This window comes from Phyllostomus discolor, chromosome 4, assembly GCF_004126475.2.
Source record: "Phyllostomus discolor isolate MPI-MPIP mPhyDis1 chromosome 4, mPhyDis1.pri.v3, whole genome shotgun sequence".
NCBI lineage: Eukaryota > Metazoa > Chordata > Mammalia > Chiroptera > Phyllostomidae > Phyllostomus > Phyllostomus discolor.
Window position 1 is genome coordinate 195,561,806 of NC_040906.2, and position 21,037 is coordinate 195,582,842.

Sequence of the window (21,037 nt, forward strand, 5' to 3'; positions counted from 1 at the left end):
GCATTCTCAGGCCTGCTATGTTAACTCTTTTCTGCACAAGTAGTATTTATAAAACATAAAAGAAGCTTTTATTAGAGAATTTGTTAAAAACAGGTTATGAAGGCCTTTTGTGAGTTTTGAGTGGAGCCCAGGAATTTGTCTGTGTTTATTAATCTTCATTCTACAATCCCACCTTAAAAAGTTCTTACCCAGCAAATAAGGGAAGTCACATTAATGAAACTATTCTTTAAAATGGTAGTATGTTGAAGAATATCCTTGTAGCTCTTGCTAATATTTCTTTGCTTGCTTTAAAATATGAATGCCTACTTTTTAAAAAAAATTCAGTACATTCTGAAATATTGCAATGTAGAAATTAAACAGTAAAATTTAAAACTTATTTTATCTATCTGTGGCAGAAAGGGCTTTTAGACTTGTCTGTTTTCTGGTAAAAATAACAATTCTTGAAGCCCAGTGTTGTGACATACTTTACCACTGCTTTGTGGCAGCAGGCATCTTTCTGGAAAAGCGTGTATTTTCAATTTGCTACAGATCTGTTTGTGCACGTGTCTGGGGGATAGCCCTTATGGTGATAGGTTCCATTTTTCCTTAACATAGTTTTTTCTTCCTTCTCTTGCTACCCGTGTCCCCAGTCTTGGCAGTACCCCTGAGAATTCTCATAAATCTTAGGATCCCAGTCCCTCTGCAACCTAATAATCCAGAAAACCAAAAAAGTAGATGATTAGTTTAGAAACCTGTTAAATCTAGAAGAAAATGAAACTTTTATTGAAAATGGTAAAAATACCTAGTATTAGTTTTTCAGTCTTAAGCTTATCTAATTTTTTTGGTATTATACAAAAGTATTTTTGAACCATTTGAGAGGAAGTTGTCAAATTACTCCTCATTCACCCTCCAATATTCCAGTATCTCTTTCTTACGTGCAAGACATTTTCCTGTATCATTGCTGTTTGCCTTTTATCAAAAAAAGTCTGTATGTAAAGTAGGTTTAGTTGTCGTGTTTCTTCAGTTTTCTTCAGTCTGGAACAGTTTTTGAGCCCTTTCTTGGCTTTCATAACTGACAGAATTTGAATATTATAGGTCAGTTATTGTATGAAATGGAACTCACTTTGGTTTGATGTTTCATCATGATCAGATTTAGGTTGCACATTTTTGGCAGAACTGTCCCAAAAGGACTGATGTGTTGTTCTTGAATCCTTTAAAGTGGGACTTGTATTTGATTTGTCCCCCATTGGTGTGAACTTTTGATTAAGCTTCTATCTACTAGGTCTCTTCATTGCAACAGTATTGTTTATCCCTTTGAAATTAATAAGTATTTTTTATTTATATTTGTAATCAACAAGTACTTTGATTTGAAGGAGTACTTTGGGCCTATAAACATACTATTCCTCATCAAACTTTACCCCCTGATTTTAGTATCTGATGATGTTTCTTGGCTGAATCAATTATTACTGTGATGGTTGCCAAATGGAGGTTTCCAGTTTAATCTTCATCCTATTTTTATACTGAAAACTTACCTCTTTGAGAGCCAACTTTTAGAGATGGCATAAATAAGTTTCTATAGAGTTTATAGTATCTTTGCAAAAAAGAGTCATTAGCTAAAATTATTTTTAAATAAATAAGACAGTGAATATTTATTTAATGTTTTTCAACATTAGAATCCAAACAAAATGTAAGTAAAGAAAGATTTTTCTGTGGCAGGTATTGAAAGGTAGGATGACATTTGTTGTATAGTATAGCAGTCTAAAAATGTAGATGACCAGAAGTTTTTTTATTTACAAAATATGAAATATTTCCAATAGTAACAATGTTTACTATTTATTGCCAGTGCTAGGTAACCTACCAAAGTTAAATTTATGTCAATAGCTGAGTTCCATTGCAAAACTAATGCATTTTTTACATTAAAATATAAAAATGTTTTATACCATAATAAAGTAATATATAGGCTGTTTTTCTTGTATATAACTTTTAGTATGCTAAATGTCTGATTTGATGGATCAAAACTTAAGTTTTTTTCCCTCATTACTGTTACTAAATTTAGTTATTTTCCTCAATAATTAAAGTGTTGTCTCTTGCCCTTACTTTACTCTCTAACAAACAGTTATGGTAAATTACTTTAAAAGTACTAGACTTTAAAAATTTTGCCCAGGTTAGGTTTTTTCATGTCTAAACCCATTTAATGGTTAAGCATTTTATTCTTAAAAAACATTTGTGGGTGTTAACCTTGATAACCAGGAACTGATTGTACTTTCGGATTCCTACCAGTATGATGTTTAGTGGTAAGAATAACACTAAAGATGTCCTGAAGAATCTGTTTAGAAAACACAACGCCACAGCAGCCTGACATGGAGTTTTGAAGCCAGCAGCCTTGTGGTTAAGCACTGACTCTGTAGTTTCTGGCTCGGTGACTCTGGGAAGTCAGTTAACTTCTGAACGTCAGCATTCTCATTTAAACATAGAAGTACTAACTGAAGTGAAGGGACCGGGAAATTGTGATGTGCTGTGTATGTGGTTAGAGAAAATATAAATCTGGAAATGTTAATTACTTGGTAAGGTGGGACCAAAAGAGTTAGATTAGAGTAGTAGTCTCCAAAATGTATTTCACAAATTATAATTTTTAAAATATTTATTATTTATATTGGTTTGTATATTTAATACATTTATTTTATGTGGCTTTTCCCAGACTTACCTGACTTTAGTATCTTTTATTCACAGAGCATCTTGTGGTTCTCTAGTATCCCATAAAATAACTTAGAGACATGGTGGCCTAGTGCTGGAACTGTAATTGAGTTATGAGGCAGTTCCCCAGGTCTGCTAGTTGTTCAGTCATTAGCCTTGGATGACACCCTTCAGTGCTAAAGTTGTTGATAGTGGACTCTTACTCTGAGGGACATAGCAGCTACTTAGATAGTGATGGTAGAATGACCAGTAAAGGAGAATAATTTGAATTCACTTAAGAATTTTCTGATATAATGTAGGATAATTTTACTGTATGGATCAGAATGGTAGAGGTAGCATTATTTTTTTCTGAAAGTCTCCATTTCTGTGTCTGAAATTGCTCAACATGATTTTCATTAACCAGAACAGATAATAAAAAATGATAGCTCCCTTTAATCTAGTTTTTTATGATTATCAAAGAACATTCCTGGCAGTCAGACAACCTGGACAATTCTAGCTTCGCTTTATATAAAAAACCTTGTGGAAATAATCACTGTTCTCTGGGACTTAGTTTTATCATATGCAAAATGGCAGGATTGAATGAGGTATGAAAGTATGGTGCATATGAGGAAATTAAGCCAGATTTGGTCCCATATTGGTGGGTTGTAAATCTGTATTTATGTATGCAGAGTCTAGAAGGCAAACTCTGCTTCCGTTTCCCTCCTGCGACAGATGGGCTTCCATTGTTTAGGAGGGAAGAAATTTGATAGCTCTGGCATGGCTCACATGCACTCATCATGGTTAAGTGAGTTGCTGGCCCAGAGTCCCCCAGAATCTGCCCTGTAAGTGTGCACGTGTGTGCTGTGTTGCAGAGTAGATTGGACTCTCAAAGGAAATGGAGATGTTTGATAGACAAAATTAATAGGTGTCCACTGTAGGTAATGAGATTTTAAAATTTAGTTTCCAGAGCTTTTTCATCAGTATAATCAATACATGTACTAAGGAATAAACCACGATTGGGGAACGTTTATTAAGTGTTGCTGAAGGAAAAATAAAATCAAAGTTTACATTAATAAAAGTCATTTTTAATGTTTTAAGGATGTGACTTACAAATAGTTCTATAAATGTCCTTTTAAGAATCACCCAAAGCATAAAAATTCAATAAATAATGAAACTATACTTTAGTTCCTTATATAATTCATTGCAAAATTTACCCCAGTTTATATATTTGAAAGGACCTACCAAACTCCATAGAGTACACTCAAAATAAGGCTTTTATTTAAAGGCAAAGGATGTGGTCTAGCAGGAGAAAGAGATTGCTGGCAAGCGTTCTGACAGATTCCCCATATGCAGGCTCCCATGAGTGAGTGCTCATGTGCACACGTGGGTTGGGCTGAGATTCCTTGCTCCAAACACAAGATCTGACTTCTAGGAATGCAAAGAGAAACTCTCAAGGAGGCCCTTTAAATGATCCAGGGGTGTCAGACTCATTTTCACCAGGGGCCACATCAGCCTCATGGTTGCCTTCAAAGGGCCGAATGTAATTTCAACTCCTTAATGGTTAAGGAGTAGTTGCGTTTATACAGTCCTAAAATATTTCGGATAATCCATTCTCGCCAGGCTGGTTAAGCCAGTTGCCAACTTTCCATGAAGCTACTACACTGGGATTGCCAGGGAAGTTTGGGAAGTTTTAGACATTGAACAAGCACATCATAAATCCCACTGCCTTTAACCAAGAGTCAAAATCAAATATATGTGTGTGTATCCAGTCCGGTTGTAAATCAGCTCTCTCACACTCATAAGGAAAGAGTGTGCTCTTCAGTTCAGACTAATATTATGAACAGTGTGATTCTCCAATTTGAATCCTTTATTTCTTAGAACATCACTGTTCAGTAGAAATATAATGTGAGCTGTATGTATAATTTTTAAATTTACTAATAATAGTAAAAATGAATAAAATTAATTTTAAAAATAAATTTTATTTAACCCGAAACATGCAAAATATTGTCATTTTTAACATGCAGTCAACATACAAAAATTGAAGTATTTTACGTTCTTTTTTGTACCCTTTGAGCTCCAGTGTGCATTTTATACTTAAACACAACTTCACTTGGACGAGCTACATTTCCAGGGTTCAGGTGTCATGTGTGAGTGGTGGCTCCCATCCCGGACATCCAGCTGCAGACCGAGAGCATCGCTGCTGCTTAGCAGCGGTATCTGTCAGAACGTGTGTTCTACAATCTAAACGCAAAATTGAAAACTTAGGAAGCACTTGTTTTTGTCAATGTTCCTCACTTGTTTTTAATACATCTTCATTCATTCATTCAACAGACGTTTACTGATTACCTCCTGTGTACCAGAATTTCAATACCAGATCTATACTGCCCTTGAAGAACTCATAGTCCAGTGAATGAAAATGATCTATAAAGTGACAACTATATTACATTATGATAAGTGCTGAATTTACAAATTCAGGTTATCTGAGCTTGATCATGAAGGATGAGTGGGGTGTTCCGAGACAAAAAAAGAACATAAAAAGTCATTTTAGTCAGAAGGTACAAAGACACAATCAAAAACACAGTGTTCTTGGAAAACTGCAAATAGTTTAATAGGACCAGAGTTTAAACTTCCTGTGGGCGCAAAGACAGAAACACATACCAAGGCATGAATATATGTCATAATATGCTAAAGAGTTGGACTTTCATGATGGGTACCTACATTGTAAATCATATACCATGAGAAACATGATAGTATATCAGGTGAGCTGGGGGCAGAATAGGGGGTCAGTTAGGGTGCCACTGCATTAGTAAACAATAAATAATGGAGAATTTATTTGTGACAGCAAATAGGAAGAACTGGATATATATGTATAAAATTTTGGAATTAGAATCAGTAGGACTTGGACCAATTAATTCATTGTTGGCTGGGTGGTTTATGAGAGTGGGACACAGGACACAGTAAGAGACAAGGAGAAATCAGATGTGATGTGGAGGTTTCTGTGATTTATCAAGTAAAGTTTTATAATTAATCTGAACTTTAAACAATTTACCAAGGTAATTCGCAAGTAGTTGAAAGAACAAGCACAGATGACACCTAGTGGTGAAATTTGGTGATCTTGTAAACATCCTTTAAATAAAATCTTAGCTAGTGCCTTATTAGATTTGATTTAGAGAATGGTTAATCTTGGGTTACTGGTGAACAAATCAACCTTTCTGGAACATAAGCAATAATAGGTGAAATAATTTATAAAACCTCAGTTAAAAAAACAGTATGCAGATCAAAATAGCACATTTTCAAACAAGATTAATGAAGAAAGAGCACTGTAAATCAGCAACATTTTGATTTACAGAGATAATGAAACTACCCTGTTAGTATTCTAGCAGGGGGGTGGGAAAAAGTTAATGTACAAAGAAATAAAAGTTAGACTGCTTTAAACTTTATTATAAGTTTAAATGCTAGACACAATAGAGCAATATCAAAAGACATTGAGCAAGACAAAAGTTGAGAATATTGCCCTGGCTCTTGTAGCTCAGTGGATCAAGTGCAGGCTGTGAACCAAAGGGTCACTGGTTTGATTCCCAGTTAGGACACATGCCTGGGTTGCAGACCAGGTCCCCAATTGGGGGTGCATGAGAGGCAACCATATACTGATGTTTCTCTCCCTCTCAAAAAAAAAAAAAACGTTAAGAATTTGTACCTAGCCAGGTTTTATGCAAGATTTATAATCTCAAACTTTAAAAGGGTCCAGAAAATGTAACACTTGATGTCATTCTTTAAAAATTGTTCTAGCCATTGAAAAATTACCAGAGAATATTGAAATGTTAAATTGAGTTATATCTGAACCATTGTTTTACTTCATTAAAAACACATAACTAATTTTTTTAAATAAATGTAAAATTTGCATCTGTAATTTCAAATTATAACAATCTGATATTCCTATTAGGGCTTTGGGTAGTAGAAGATAAAGTCTGATGCTGCTGGCCTTCTTCAGAGCAAACATTTACTTGCTTTACTATGAAAGGTCCTGTGCTTCTGAACAGATGGACATAGAGGTTGAAATTCTTACTTTGTTCCTTGTACAGCGTGAGGGAAGACTTTTCAGACTTTAAACCTCCTTTCCTCCCATAACTTTCTTTTTTCCTCAATTCCTTCTTCCACTTCAACCATCTAATCTTCTCCCCTAGCAGTCCTTTCCCAGTACCTTATTCTGGCGTTCTACTTACCTGCATCACTAGTCACCTCTTGGTTCTTATATATTAGGGTGGCAGAGGTTCGAGATTCCACTGCACAGTCAGTTCTGTATAAAGAGGCAAAGAAGTGATCCTCTAGGATCTTGCTTTTCTTAACCCCTATACTTTGGGAAAATCCCCCATGTTATCTGGCATGGCCTAATTCCTTCATTTTAATGGCCATGAAGTAGCCAATTATTTTTTAACAGTTTTTCACAATTTATTCAGCAATTCCAAATTAATGGACATTCACTTTGTTTTCCGTTCTTGATCACTACTAATTATGCTGCCATTACCAGCCTGTACATATTTCATAGGAATTGGTTCTTTTGTACTTCTGTTTTAATAAATGTTCTCAAACTGCTTTCAAAGAAGGCTGTATCTTTCACATTTCTACTTTCATGTATGAGGACCACTTTTTCAGTGTTCCTGCCAGCAGTAGGTATTATATAGATAATTTAACTTTCTGCCATTTAATTTTTTTTAACTTCCTGTTTGTTCAAGGTCTCCAAGTCCTCCAGAGGTGAGTGACTGAGATCTTGACCTTCTCCTTTCCCAGGTCTTTCTAGGTCATCTACACAGCCTTGCACTTGTGTGCAGCCTCCTAGGTCCCCAGGAATAAGTCTGGTTCTTCAAGGCTTTATTTTAAATTCCTGCCCAGACTCTTACTTGTTCCAGCTGAAACCACAGCCTTAGGCAGCTAGGTATGGCCAGCAGATTGCTATTATTTCTGTGGTGCCCGAGGGTAGGGCCCTTTGCCTCCCTGAGCTGATGTCTGTCTCAAGTGAAATTACCACACCACCTTGAGAATATAGTTTTCCAGGGATCTATAAATTGGACAAAATATGGATTGTGCTCTAGGGAAACTGGTTTCAATAGAACTGCAAAAAAATTTCAGTCCCCTGTGTTGACTCATACCTTTTCTTACCTCCACCTGGACACCAAGCTGGGAGTGAAGGGGATGGGAACAGCCCTCCAGCAAAACGTTCCAGTCTTCCCTATCTCGGAGGTGCAGTTGTTTTTACTGGGTAGACAGTGTCCCACTCCTTTTGTGCGTATTGTGGCTTTCATTAATTTCTAGCATTTTGAGGTATTTAACTTGTTTTGCTATTTCTTCTTTTGTGGGAAAGTGAGTTCACCAAGATCCTTGCTGTGTTATTCTGGAAGTTAATCTCATTTCCTAGTTTTCTCAGCTGTTCATAGGCATTGACTCCACAACGTGAACTTTATTTCAAGTCCAAGAAAAGCTATTGGGATTCTAATTATACATTAAAGTTGTAAGTTAATTTTGTAAGAATTGACATTTCAGGATTTTAAGTTTTCTTGGAAACATGACAAGACTGTTAGACTTGATTATTTAAATGCATACATTTAAAAATGTTCAGTGTTTAAAAATTGCAAAGAATTTAATCACCAGTGATACTAGGGAAAATATTAGACACAATGTTAAAGATCTTTGCATGTTAAATTTATTTTTAAATATAGAGAAGATTACATACAAGCATGAGTAAAGGATATAAGCTATTTTTAAAAGAATACATATGACCAGTAAGCCTAAGAATATTTAGCAAATAAAAAATACAAATTAAAATAAGATAACCATTCCACCAATCAAATTAGAAAAAAAATAGTGTTTGGGTAAGGTGTGGCAAAATACTTAACATTGCTGATGGAAGTATAAATTGGTTCACTCTTTTTGGAATACAGTTCTACCCAGATGTCTCTTTTTTAGGAATTAATTCAAAGGAGAAATTATTAATTATTCACTCATTAAATAGTTATTGAGTACCCACTGTCTGCCACACAGTGTTTGTCACCAGATAGGCATCAACAGAAAACACAGACACACTTAAAAACCTTTGCATCATGGGATGTACATTCTTGTTGGTGAGGCGAGCAAGCAGTGTAAAGTGTGTTAGAATGAGTTAGGTACTATGAGAATGGGGAAACTGGGAGGGAAGACAGGTGTCGGGGTTAGAGGTGTATGTTTGGGGTCTAAAGAAAATATTGTTTGAGTCAATTAATCTCTAACAAATGGGCATAGGTGTCTTATTTTCTTTGCATTTTTCAGAGTTGTTTCTGCAATGAACATATAGAAATAACAGAAATCAACAAAAATTTTAAAAATAATCTAATATTTTTTACAGTATGAGTCCCTGACACATTTTATAGAGGTTGGTGTATTTTAGCAGCCTTCTAGACATTACAATGGATGAATTTTACTTTGGGAGAATAAATATATAAATGAATTTATTAGCATGGGGTTTAATTTTGTAGCCTGTCACACTTGGGTAAAAATCTAATTTATATTTATTTTTTTTTCAAACTTAGCTATGTTAAAACATGAATTCATTTAGCAAATTAAAATTTTATTTTGCTCATCTGCAATTAAGAATATTAAGACTATCAATTTATCTTACTAAAATTATATGGCATAAATGTTACAAAGTTATTCTATTTATTTGCTTTCCAGCACTGAATTTCAAGAAGTAAATTTACTTGATTATTTTAAATAGTTCGTATTAACTACTTCTATCAGAATCACTTTTATTGTTTCATGGTGGGTTTCATTATATTTCACTTTCATTTTGTAAACTATCAATGTAAGAATGTAGAGTAACTTAGAATTTTAGAATTTAATGCAGGAAAATATATTTTAGGAAAGCAGTTAAAGGATGGGAAGAAGCCAGAACCATGCAAACCTATCCTCAAGGTGGAATTCAAAACGACTAGATCTGGGTAAGACTTTCCTTCCTTGCCAATCTTCATTGTATGTAACTGCTCAGATAGTGCTGAAGGCTGTTCTACCATTATTTTTGAAGGCCTACTTTAGAAAGGTCTAGCCCAGTCTTAAATTTTATGCTTTATTTCACAAAATAACTAAAATTGGTAAGTTTAGGATAAAATACTTCTAAGTTCTCTCTGTATTTAGCAGTTTTGCTGCATATCCTGGAATGTTTGAATTATTTTCTTATCAAGCTTCATACATTCTGTTAGATTAGTCTTCAGTTAACATCGAGCTCATTTGCTAGTAAAAATTGTGAAGTAACAATGAAGAAAAAGTGATTTTAAAATTAACCTATTTATACTATATATGTTCATTATGAAATTTTACATGTATTCTTCAAAAATTATTCTCATAAGAATATTTGGCAATACCAAACATAAGTACAGTTTAATATTAAAGAATGTTAATTATATTTGAGGATATTGATTGCCTTTATTAATTAGATACAAGAATTACATGGTTTTTATACTGTATATATCTTACATATATTTTTGTGTATACCAAATGTTATATTTAAAATATAATTTGGGAAACAAATTTTTAAAAGTTCTAAATGTTTCTTTTTTAAATCCCACATCTCTTTAACCTCTAAAGGAGTTCTTTTGTTTATGTTCTAGTTTCCCAGAAAAAGTGTGTGGCTCTATTCACGATAGCTATGTAAGAGAGTGGACTTAAGTAGTGTATGTAGTCCTGTGGGTCTCAGATTGTGGTTCCTGGGCCGCAGCATTAGCTGAGAACTTGAATTAGAGATGCGGATTCGTGGACTCTACACCAGACCTTTGGAATCAGAAACTCTGTCTGGTGGTGGAGCCCAGCAGTCTGTGCTTTACTGGACTTACTGGATGCCCATTCAAGTTTATGCAGCTGGCATATTTTTTTGTATACCAACTTACAACCGCTGGTTACTGTAACTGGCCTGCTTCCCTTTTTAATCTACTCCTCAAATCTCAGTTAACTCAACCCTGTTCTCATTTGGCAAAAGACACTAGACTGAAGAATCATTAAGATTTATATGTTTTCCACCTCGATCCTCTTTAGCCCTCCTCTGGGATCCATCAGAGAGACTGTGTTCAGACAGTAGGTAGCATGAACTCCAAGAGTAATAGCATTGGTTTGAGTGACTGTGGATCCCTCCCTGTGTGACCTTTGGCAGTTATTTGACTTATTTGTGCTTCAGTTTCCTCACTGATGACAGGAATATGATAATAGGTCAAAAGGTGGTTGTGATGAATTGAAATAATTATGTATTTCAAACATTTCACACAGTGCCTGGTACATAATAAAGTTTCTATAAATGATTGTCCTTATTTTAGGAAACCTACTACTAGCAGTTTTTTTTTTTTTTTTTTTACTTGCTAAAGTTGTCCAATGGCAAAGGAATGTAAACAGTAAAAGCATGGCAGAAAAAAAAAAAAAAAAAAGGGGGGTGGGGTGGGGGATGACACAAAAACCTCAGTATTTATAATACAACATAAAATGAATTGTCTAAACATTTAAACGAACAGTCCTAATTATCTTTTGAATTATCTGTTCATTTTAACATATTGATTGGTAATAAAGGCAAAAATCAGGGAAGATTTTCCCCCCTCTTTTTGTTCCCATTTTCACTCCTATATGATGGTGATATTTATGAGTTCTGGTTTTCTTACCAAGTAGCAGCAATACTTTTCCTTTCATAGGATCAGAAGTGAAAAAAAAGTCTCACTGTTTTATATGCATTTGTAGGTTCTATAAAATTGATCAATAGGATTCCTTTCTTGTAGTGGTCTTCAGCTTTCCATTTTTTTCTCACTCCATCGCCCCTTTCCTTGACATAGGGCCCTAGAATTCTGATGTGCAGCCAACATTGAGAACCAGCCCCTCCCACCTAGAGCAGGTAAATTAAGCTAGACAGCTCTCACCTTTGTCCTGTCCCTAGCAAGTGTCTTGGGCAGAGGCCAACAGAAGGTGTTCTGTTAGTTCCTGTTGACAAATCGCCTAAGTTTATTAGAAGAGCCATCCTTCCCTCATCAGATTCTTCTGCATTTTCTTCTCTTTACCTAGAAATCATTCTAGGCAAGATTGCCTCTCATCCTTTATAGGTCAGCATAAATGTCACTACTTGAAGGATGTCCTTTATAGCTACGTTGAGTAGGCTGTGTCCCCCAGTAGCACACTCTCAGAGCATGCTTTATTTTTGCTTTCTAGAACTTACGCTTATCATTAATAATGAACTGGTTTGTTTGAAGCATATCCTCGGCTCACTAGAAGTGTGGAACACAACTGTCTCACTTCTGATTGTCCAGCTCCTAGCATAGTGTTATTGAACGGAGGAAGGAAATGATAGGCCGGTGTGTAGACAAACGTAGCCGTAAAGAATTAGCTGTTACCTGGTAATGATAAAAGCATAGTGTAACTGCGAGGCACAGGTCAACTCTGACCAGAAAATGGAATGAAGGTGTATAACTTTTGTTTTCTAATAAAATAAAGTGCACATTATACCAGGAGAGATCAGACGTAGGGGTCAGTGGCAATATCATTAATATAGCTTTTTAATAGCACTGTTATTAAAGATAATGGCAGTATTCTTTAAATGCCTGTTCCTTTAAAAAAGTCAGAATGTAAATGTTAAGTCAGTTCTGTTGAAGTGTTGCCTTGAAAAATGAATGTGAGTCAGGTGTCAAGTCCTGCAGGGAATGTTGCTGCCGCAAAGTAATTAAGAGAGTGAACTCTGGAGCCGGACTACCCGGGTCTGAATCCTGCCTCAGCCCTTTACTCATTGTGTAGTATTGGGCAAATGGACTGAGATTTCTGTGCCTGTTTCTTCTTCTGTAAGATGAGAGCAATAATGTCTACCTCACAGAGTTTGCTATGAAGATTAAACAAAGTTTTATGAACCACTTGGAACATACTATTTAAATCAGCTGTCTCACATATTAGTTTCAAAATAGCATTTGATAACCTCTGACAAACCTCTAAAATGTAGTTATTCTCTGATTTTGCATCCAAAAGCAGGTCTGTGAATGGCAAGGTTGATCAGACCTCATAATAGTTAAAGGACCTCACTAATATTCTTCCCTAGATTGAGAAATACTGTGATTTAGGGCAGTGATTTTTGTTTTTTTAGACATCAGGTAATGGTGATCTATTAGTGCTCTGTGAAAATAATTTTGTTGGTTGTGACCACTGATTTTTAACTTATAGATTACATAGGAAATAGCAGAGTGCACTGTGCATTTCAAGGGTAAGTATTGGTTCATGAAACTTTTGTTTGGTTGTGTACATTTACGTATCTGTATATTGTAACATGAAGTAAAATGCATTGCTTACAATGAGTCGTAATCATAATATTCAAAAGCCCCTGATTAGTAGAAATAACTTAGGTGTTTGATTGTCAGACTTGGGTTCAAATGCCAGTTCTTCCACTTGCTGTATTATCTTCAGCTGGTTGCTTGACCTCGCTGACCCTCTCTCCTTACCTCAGTGAAATAGGAACAGTAATTCCAGCTTCATACTATTGTTGTGGAGAACTAAAAGAAATATAATGTGTTTGGCACATTGTAGGTATGTGATTAAATTCTAGTTCTTTTTCTTCTCTACTTCTATACATTCTTTCCACTAGTAGACTACATAAGAAGTTGTAGGCAGGGCCAGATTTTCTACTGGCAGAGGGTGCAACTCTGAGCGGGTTCAAGTTTTCCAATAGGTGCCCCATTGACCTCCTTGTACTTCAGCACTACAGATCATTAGAAGAGTTAGTTTCTCTCAAGAAATGGACCACCATTAAAGAATCAGTAGTTTTGGGGGAAGTGTCTCTGTTAGGGAACCTAAAAGTATGTATTATCATGATTCAGTTTGGTAATTTAGTCACTTTAGAGAGTCATGACTAAGATTATCTCTTTTCATCACAACACCTGCTATGACAAACCTTTTCCGTATGGAGCCAGAGAGTAAATATTTTAGGCTTTCCAGGCCATACGGGTCTCTGTCGCAACTATTCAACTCTGCTATTGTAGCCCAATAGCAGCCATAGACAATTCATAAATGAAGCAGTGCAACTGTGTTCCAATAAAGCTTTATTTACAGACACTGAAATTTGGATTTCATCTAATTTTCATGTGCCATGAAATATTATTCTTCTTTGTATTTTTTCAGCTATTTACAAATCCAGAAAGTTCCCTGGCTGGTATGGCTCAGTGGATTGAGTGCTGGCCTATGAACCAAAGGGTCACTGGTTCGATTCCCAGTTAGGGCACAAGCATGGGTTGGGGGCCATGTCCCCAGTAGGAGGCATGTGAGAGGCAACCACACACTGATGTTTCTCTCCCTCTCTTTCTCCCGACCTTCCCCTCTCTAAAAATAAATAAGTGAAATCCTTTTTTAAGTGTTCTTTTAAAAAAAATATAGAAAGCATTTTGAGTATGCAGCACATGCAGAAACGGGGAGTCTACCATACCTTGATATGCACACACAATATATGTATTTAACTTTATCTTTAAGGAAAATTTTTGGGTTTTTGTATTTATTTCCCCCACCCTCTCTGGTGCCAGAGTGTATTTGCAAGTGGTTTAGAATGGAAGGTGATTTCTTAGGTTTTAATCTTATATGTTAACTAAAAGCTTAGGTGGATTACCTATATAAGAATATGAAGTCCTGACTGGTGTGGCTCAGTTGGCTGGGCGTCCTCCTGCAAAGCCAAAGATCACCTGTTCCATCCCTCGTCAGGTCAGGGGTCAGAGCACAAGCCCGAGGGTGTGTAGAGGAGGCAACTGATCGATGTTTCTCTCACACAGTGGTGTTCTCTCCCTCCCTTCCCCTCTCGAAAAATAAAATCTTAAAAAAATGAATAAACACAGACTATAATAAAAGCACAGGGTACCTTTGTGATATTCTGGTTCTGAAAATATCTAGGTCTGTTTTAATAACACCTGCAAACTTGTTACCCCTGAGTTTTCGTTACTCTTCCTGGGTCCTGGTTTCCAATGAAAGAATCCTAACTTTCTGAAGCCCAAAACAGCCTTCTGCACAAAGGTTGTTTTTGCCCCAGAACACACGCTCACTATCGTAATTTTTTTCTTTGCTGTAAATTGTTTTTTTAATAACGACATCTGTTTAAAATGCTGCACTTACAGTGCTCTGAGAGCTGTATGCATATTTTATTTAATCTTAGCAACAATCCTATGAGGCAGCTATTAATACCTCTGTCTTAACATTGGAGAGCATTGAAGCAGAGAGGTTGAGCAACTTGCCTAAGGTCTTACAGCTCATAAGCTGGAGAGCCCAGGTTTAATTAAGTCTGTGCCTTTAACCACTCTACACTTCCTTTTTAATGAAACCTGGTCTCTGTTCGCATTAACCACCCATCCCAAAGATCGTACTTACACCTGCAGATCCCTCAGCAACAATTGCTTTGCTAAATTACCTGCTAAAAAAACTGCAGATGAAGACACTTTTCTCCAGTTCATTCACAGATATGTTGACCACTGAGAACAGTGTTTTGGACTCACAGGTTTAGTAACAGTCTTTACATCAGTGTTTAGTCCTCCTTTTATCATACATGGAATCTCTGCTCACCTTTGTTCCCTTGCCACCAGTGTATTAAAGTCAGCACATATTTCATATTTATTTTCTCTCCTTCATGCCAATTCTTGCTAAGCCATGGCAACAAGAAGAGAAACTCATTTAGACAGCATGCCTGCTTTCAGCAACAAAAGCAGTTTCCTTTTGTATTGTCTAAGCAATTCTTGTATCCTTTCTCGACACAAAAATAGTATTTTATGCCTTGAACTGAAGACGCTTACTTAGATGGCTTGTTTCCCAAACACCAAGAAGAAAAAATATTAGTAGGGGATGTGCACATCCATTATTTGCTTACTGTATGCCAGCTATTCTGCTATGCAATTTGAATGCATTGTCTTTCCTAGCTCTCATAACTCACTGTAGAATGGGTACTTTTATTGCCTTCATATAGACACTGAGTTATAGAGAGCTTAGGTTAAATTATCTTGCCCTAAGAAGTCACAGAGCTGGAATTTGAGCCCAGGTTGTCTCCAGAGCTGGAGTTCTTAATTGGTACCCTGAATATTTTCACAGATAGTGTGGGCTAGGATAGAATCGTCCTAACCCTTCACAAGTCACTCAGTCTGCTGAGTACAGGAGTAGCTTTAAAATTTCCTAGTTTATCTGATCCTAAGGAAGTTAACATTAATTAAATCATACTCAATACAAGTAATCCCACAAATGTGAACTGAGAGGTCTATCTATGCCTTTAACAGGCTGCATAACTTAACGCAGGTGACCCTAGCTACCCAGAGGACTAGAGGACTTCATAGAGCACTTCTAGTCTACAAATTTAAGTATAAATTGGTGAAGTCTAGATTACACTTTATGGGATCTCACTGGGTCATGGTACTTGATCTTAACACTTGTTTAGGAAAAATCCATACAATTTATATTTAATTGACCCAATGGGTGAACACCTCTTTGAGTTTTTAGATTCTTAAAATTTGAAATGCCTCATCAGGTAACCTTCCCTGTTTTCATGTTAACATTACTGTGGTAGTCAGAAATTATCAGTAGCTTTAGAGACATACTTAAGACCTTTCCAGATTTGTCTTGTCTTCAGTCTCTCAAAACCAGAACATTTTCTCCCAGTTTTATTCTTTAAACCTGATACTTAGGGTAAGTTATAATTCACTTTCTTAATTTTAAGACAACTTGACTTGAAATTCTGTCACACATTTATGATATAATTCACATAACTAGAAAACTAAGACTACTAGACTGAGAGCTGTCTGCTGACATGAGAACACCTCATTTAGTACCTGAGTACATGCTACTTACTGAGTTTAGTCCAGGGCTGCTTCTCAGTTTAAAGTGCCAAGATCGCTCTATATTTTAAGCTTTTCACTATATTAGTTTTTAATTCATTACTGCTAATTAAAACTGATATCACATATTTCATTAAGTCTACTGATATAAAAGTTTATTTTGAGATCTTTGGCAGGTTTCACTGTGCTTGAAAGTGAGTGTTTGTTGAGCCCACATAATGCACTCAGTCAGTGGTGATTGCTACAGTGGAGGTGATGTTGCCTGAGCGTAAGGAAAATGAGCACGTACACCATGGTTTCCTGGTAGTTCAGAGCCCTATTGAGCAAAGGCTCCCAGCACTGGCATTTGATCCTGAAATATGCCAAAACGAAGAGGTGAAAAGGAGGACAAGCAGATTTTGACCAGGGGTGGGGGGAAAAGGAAACAAAGAGCATCATGTCCTTGAAGTGTTCACAGAGAGTAAGTTAAGCACTGCCGTAGAAAGATTGATTGGGATGATAACAGAAGGAAGAATCAGGAGGCATACAAGATCTCTCTGGGGAAAGTCCAGCCGTTGTTAATATAATGAGAACAGGTTTTCCCACATCGATGTAACCTGGCAGCCAAGGAGAGTGGACTAGGATGCACATGTGTGAACAATGATGACTTCACTTTACTAGTCAGTGGGGGCAGAAGATGCCATTGAGTGAGTATGTGTACTGTGTGGCTGTTGCATTCAAAATGACTGAGTGAATAGAGCAAGCTGAATCTGCATCAGATTTTGTGTTAACCTTGAACATTCCTCCATGGAAACTATTCAGATGATTCAGAAAGCTGCAGCTATGGGCAGCTAGTGATTGGCAGCTTCATCATGACAGTGTGCTCTCTCATGCATCATGTCTCTGGCAGAGCTTTTTGGCAAAACATCAAATCACCATGGTGACTCAGCACCCCTACAGCCCAGATTTGGCACCCTGTGACTTCTGGTTTTTCCCAAAACTAAAATCACCTTTGAAAAGGAAGCGATTTCTGACTGTTGATGAGATTCAGGAAAATAAGACAGGGCAGCTGCTGGTAATTGGGAGAACTGTGTGAGGTCCCAAGGTGCCTGCTTGGAAGGGGACTGAGGTGTTATTGTCCCATGTACAATGTTTCATGTATCTTGTATCTTCTTCATTAAATGTCTCTTTTTTGTATTACATGGCTGGATACCTTCTGGACAGACCAGACCTTGTATGTTGTAGGAAGGATAAGTTTTTTTAAAGATTTTGTTTATTTTTTAGAGAGAGTAAGGGAGGGTTGAAGAGAGGGATAAAAACACTGATGTGCAAGAGAACATTGATTGGTTGCCTCTCTCACACCCCCACCTAGGGGACCTGGCCCACAACCCAGGCATGTGCCATGACTGGGAATCGAACCAGCGACCTTTTGGTTTGTGGGCTGGTGCTCAACCCATTGAACCACACCAGTGAGGGAGAATGAATTTTGGGGGACTTTATTAGCATCATTTCAAAATGATCCAGGATGTAGGGGCATTAAGAGAAAGGAAAAAAAATAGAAAACACCTGTTTAGAACATGTATTCAAAGAATTCAGCATTAGCAATGAGTAGCAATTATGTCTCACAGGAAGAGTAAGGCAGAGTTTCGTTTTTACTTTCAATTAAGGAAGACCTCCATCGAGCTAGGGGTAGAAAAGACAGAGCTATTGGTGTCAGAGTCACTAAGAATGAAAAGGGAACAATTTTGTAAGAAAGTTTTTTTCTTCACATGAATTTGTTACGATACAGGAGATAACTTTATTTTTTAAACACTAACGGCATTGTCATGTGATTATATGATCCAAATACATTCTTCTGAAAACCTCTTTTTGGCCACAGAACCAAAAGTCCTACGATTAAGCTAAGTTTCGGGTCCTGAAAGGAAACATGGAAGTAGGTGAAGGAGATGAAAAGAAGAAGAAATGTGGTGGAGGGGAGTGTGCTGCCTGAAGGGTGGAGGCAGGGTGGGGGTTAAATGATGGAAGATGAGACTTCCTGGGCCCTGCTGCAAAGAGCAGCACTTACTATAAGCGCTTGTCGAATAACTTGGTTTATGTAGTTATTCCTGAGTGGCCTAGGAAGCAGAAAATTCTCCAGCATAAAGTACATTTTAGCAGTACTTGTGTAATGACAGATATGGAAATGTCATTAGAAACTGGCAAAGTACTTTCATAGAATTTCAGAGGGAAATTGCATTCTTTTAAAAACGTGTAATTTGTCCACAATTATTACATTAATCTCATTTTTACCACCATTAATATCTTTCTCTAAGGTGTTTTTGAAGTATCTAGGTTTGTAAAGAAGTTATATCATTTATTAAAATCCTCACAGGATAAGCAAATTATCTGCAATTCCACCATTCTTAAACATTTATTTTAATTTGTTCATTTTCCCTCAGTCTTTTTTCAGTGACTTAGGGAATCCACTTTCACCTGATTATATTCTCAGAGCATATTCAGTTTGGTATTTTCTTCTACATAACACGTTTAAAGTGTTACCAGTTTGTATCATCTTTTTCAATAGTTTTAAGGGCTGTGTGTACTTTACTGTTATAGATAAAGAACGCTTCTCTTTATATTAATAACAATGGTCGGGCTTTTTTCAGACAGACTCGTGTTTTTGACCAGCCCCCTCTGGGACACCCAGCTAAGGCCAGGCGAGTGCTGAAGTAGAACATACGTTCTGTGATCTGAAGGAGCTCGTGATACAAAGGGAAAGTAGACAAACAGTGACAACCGATTTTGGTAAACACTGGAAGGGGTGCGCAGATGCTGCTTAGGACTGTGGGAAGGGCACCCCACTCGCTCAGGAGAGGTGGGCTGAGAAGTTTCTCTGAGGAGGTAATTACTGCACTGAGTTTCAAAGGAGAAATAGGAACTACCCAAACTGAAAATGAGGGGGATCTACCCAAGGCAGTGAATAGCTTGTACAGATGCCGCTGTAATAATACACACGGCAGGTTACTAAGGCCAGAACCAGAATAACTGTGGCCATGAGATGGAGGAGAAAGGCTCTTCACTGGGGTTAAGTCATGTGTCACTGTGGATTACTTCACTCACTGTGTTGCAGGCACACCAACCGGCCTTCTAGTTCCTCAGACACACTGCGCTCACCCCTGATGGGCGTCTTTGCAGTGCTTACTCCTCCTGCTAGAAGCCCACCCTTTTCCCGTCACCCCAAGGCCTTTGGAGGGCCGGCTCCTCTTCATTCTGGTCCCAGCTCCCGTCTCTCTAGCACAGGGGCCTTTCCTGCCCACTCCGTCTTACTGTGGTGCTCCTCACTCCTTCACCTTCAGCCTTGACTCGCCTTGTTTTATTTTCTCCATAACACTTACTATAATGTGTGTACTGTTTGTCTAAACCAGACATGAGAACAGTTTTATTCTTAGGGATAAAGGTGCTCAAAAAATTTTGAGCGGATGAAGGGGTAGTGTTACCAGAACCCAGTGGAGCAAATTGGTTATACTAAAGGATTTTTGGGGTAGCAGTTCCTCCTTTAAGTGAAGAAAGCTTCTTTAGAAATGACTTCAGCCAAAACTATTGCCAAGGTCAGGTTGAAGAGGTTAAATAAATGAAGGAGGCATATACACTTCCCCCAAGTATCTAGCCTCTTACAAGTTCCAGTCAAAATTATAGAATGTCCAACCTAACAACTTCCTAACCTTGATATCTTCAAAGATGAAGGTCTTGGGTAATAGCCAACATCATTAAAAGAACTTCTATTTAAATTCTACCTAAAGGAATGGAATAAAGTTATATTATTCCTAGACTTTATTAGAACATCAAAAAGTTTAACCTTTCACTTAAAGAAAATAAATTGCCTACCTCAGTAATTTGCATATTATCTTAGAAATAACCTAGATTCCTAGAACATTTAATGTAATTCCACATGTCAACAAGGACTTTGAATTATGTAATTTCACTGTCTATTATTAAAATATTTAACTTTATTTTCTTTATGACTAATTTCTTATAAAATATTTACTTCATGAGTATTTACAGTTTGGGGCATTATAATGAAAAAAATAAAACCTCTGGGAGTTCATAAGGTGACTCCTGCCTGGCAAACTTAGATAATTTTTTTAAAAAAACAGTACGTAAAATAAGAAAAGTCAAAGTATATGCATATATGCATTCATTGCCGGATTGGGGACACTTTTATTATGAAAAAGAGTGTTACCTTGATATACCTTTCAAACTACTTCTTATCAATATTTTTGTTGTATATTTTTTTCTCCTGAGTTTAGTAATGAAGTTTAGCCAGTTTACAAAGCCGCTGAACACTTAGTTGCCATTGGAGAATAAACTTACCTAATTGCTATGGTGTTATTTAATACCATGGTAACAGTTTAAGTGTCTAACAACTGGGCATCTACCTACCATACCTACCCAGTGTCTCCATGGAAATTTTATGCAGTAATGTTAAATCAGCATCTCCGTATTCATGGTTCTTAAATTAATAATACCTGTTTTTTTTTTTAAGTTGGCTATATGTAAAAACACTTATCAGACTGTTTTTAAACTATTATGTAATAAAATAC

The 21,037-nt window shown here is 36.7% G+C and overlaps 1 protein-coding gene across 7 annotated transcripts in view; it reads left to right on the forward strand.

Annotated features, from left to right (window-relative positions):
• Positions 1-21,037, forward strand: part of STXBP5 (syntaxin binding protein 5) — a 131,351-nt gene that overhangs the window by 52,492 nt on the left and 57,822 nt on the right. For all 7 annotated transcript variants that reach the window (XM_036024858.1, XM_028508813.2, XM_036024859.1 and 4 more), the window contains exon 9: positions 9,542-9,620. In XM_036024858.1, coding sequence (XP_035880751.1) covers positions 9,542-9,620 — 79 coding nt within the window. The remainder of the gene's footprint in view (positions 1-9,541; positions 9,621-21,037) is intronic.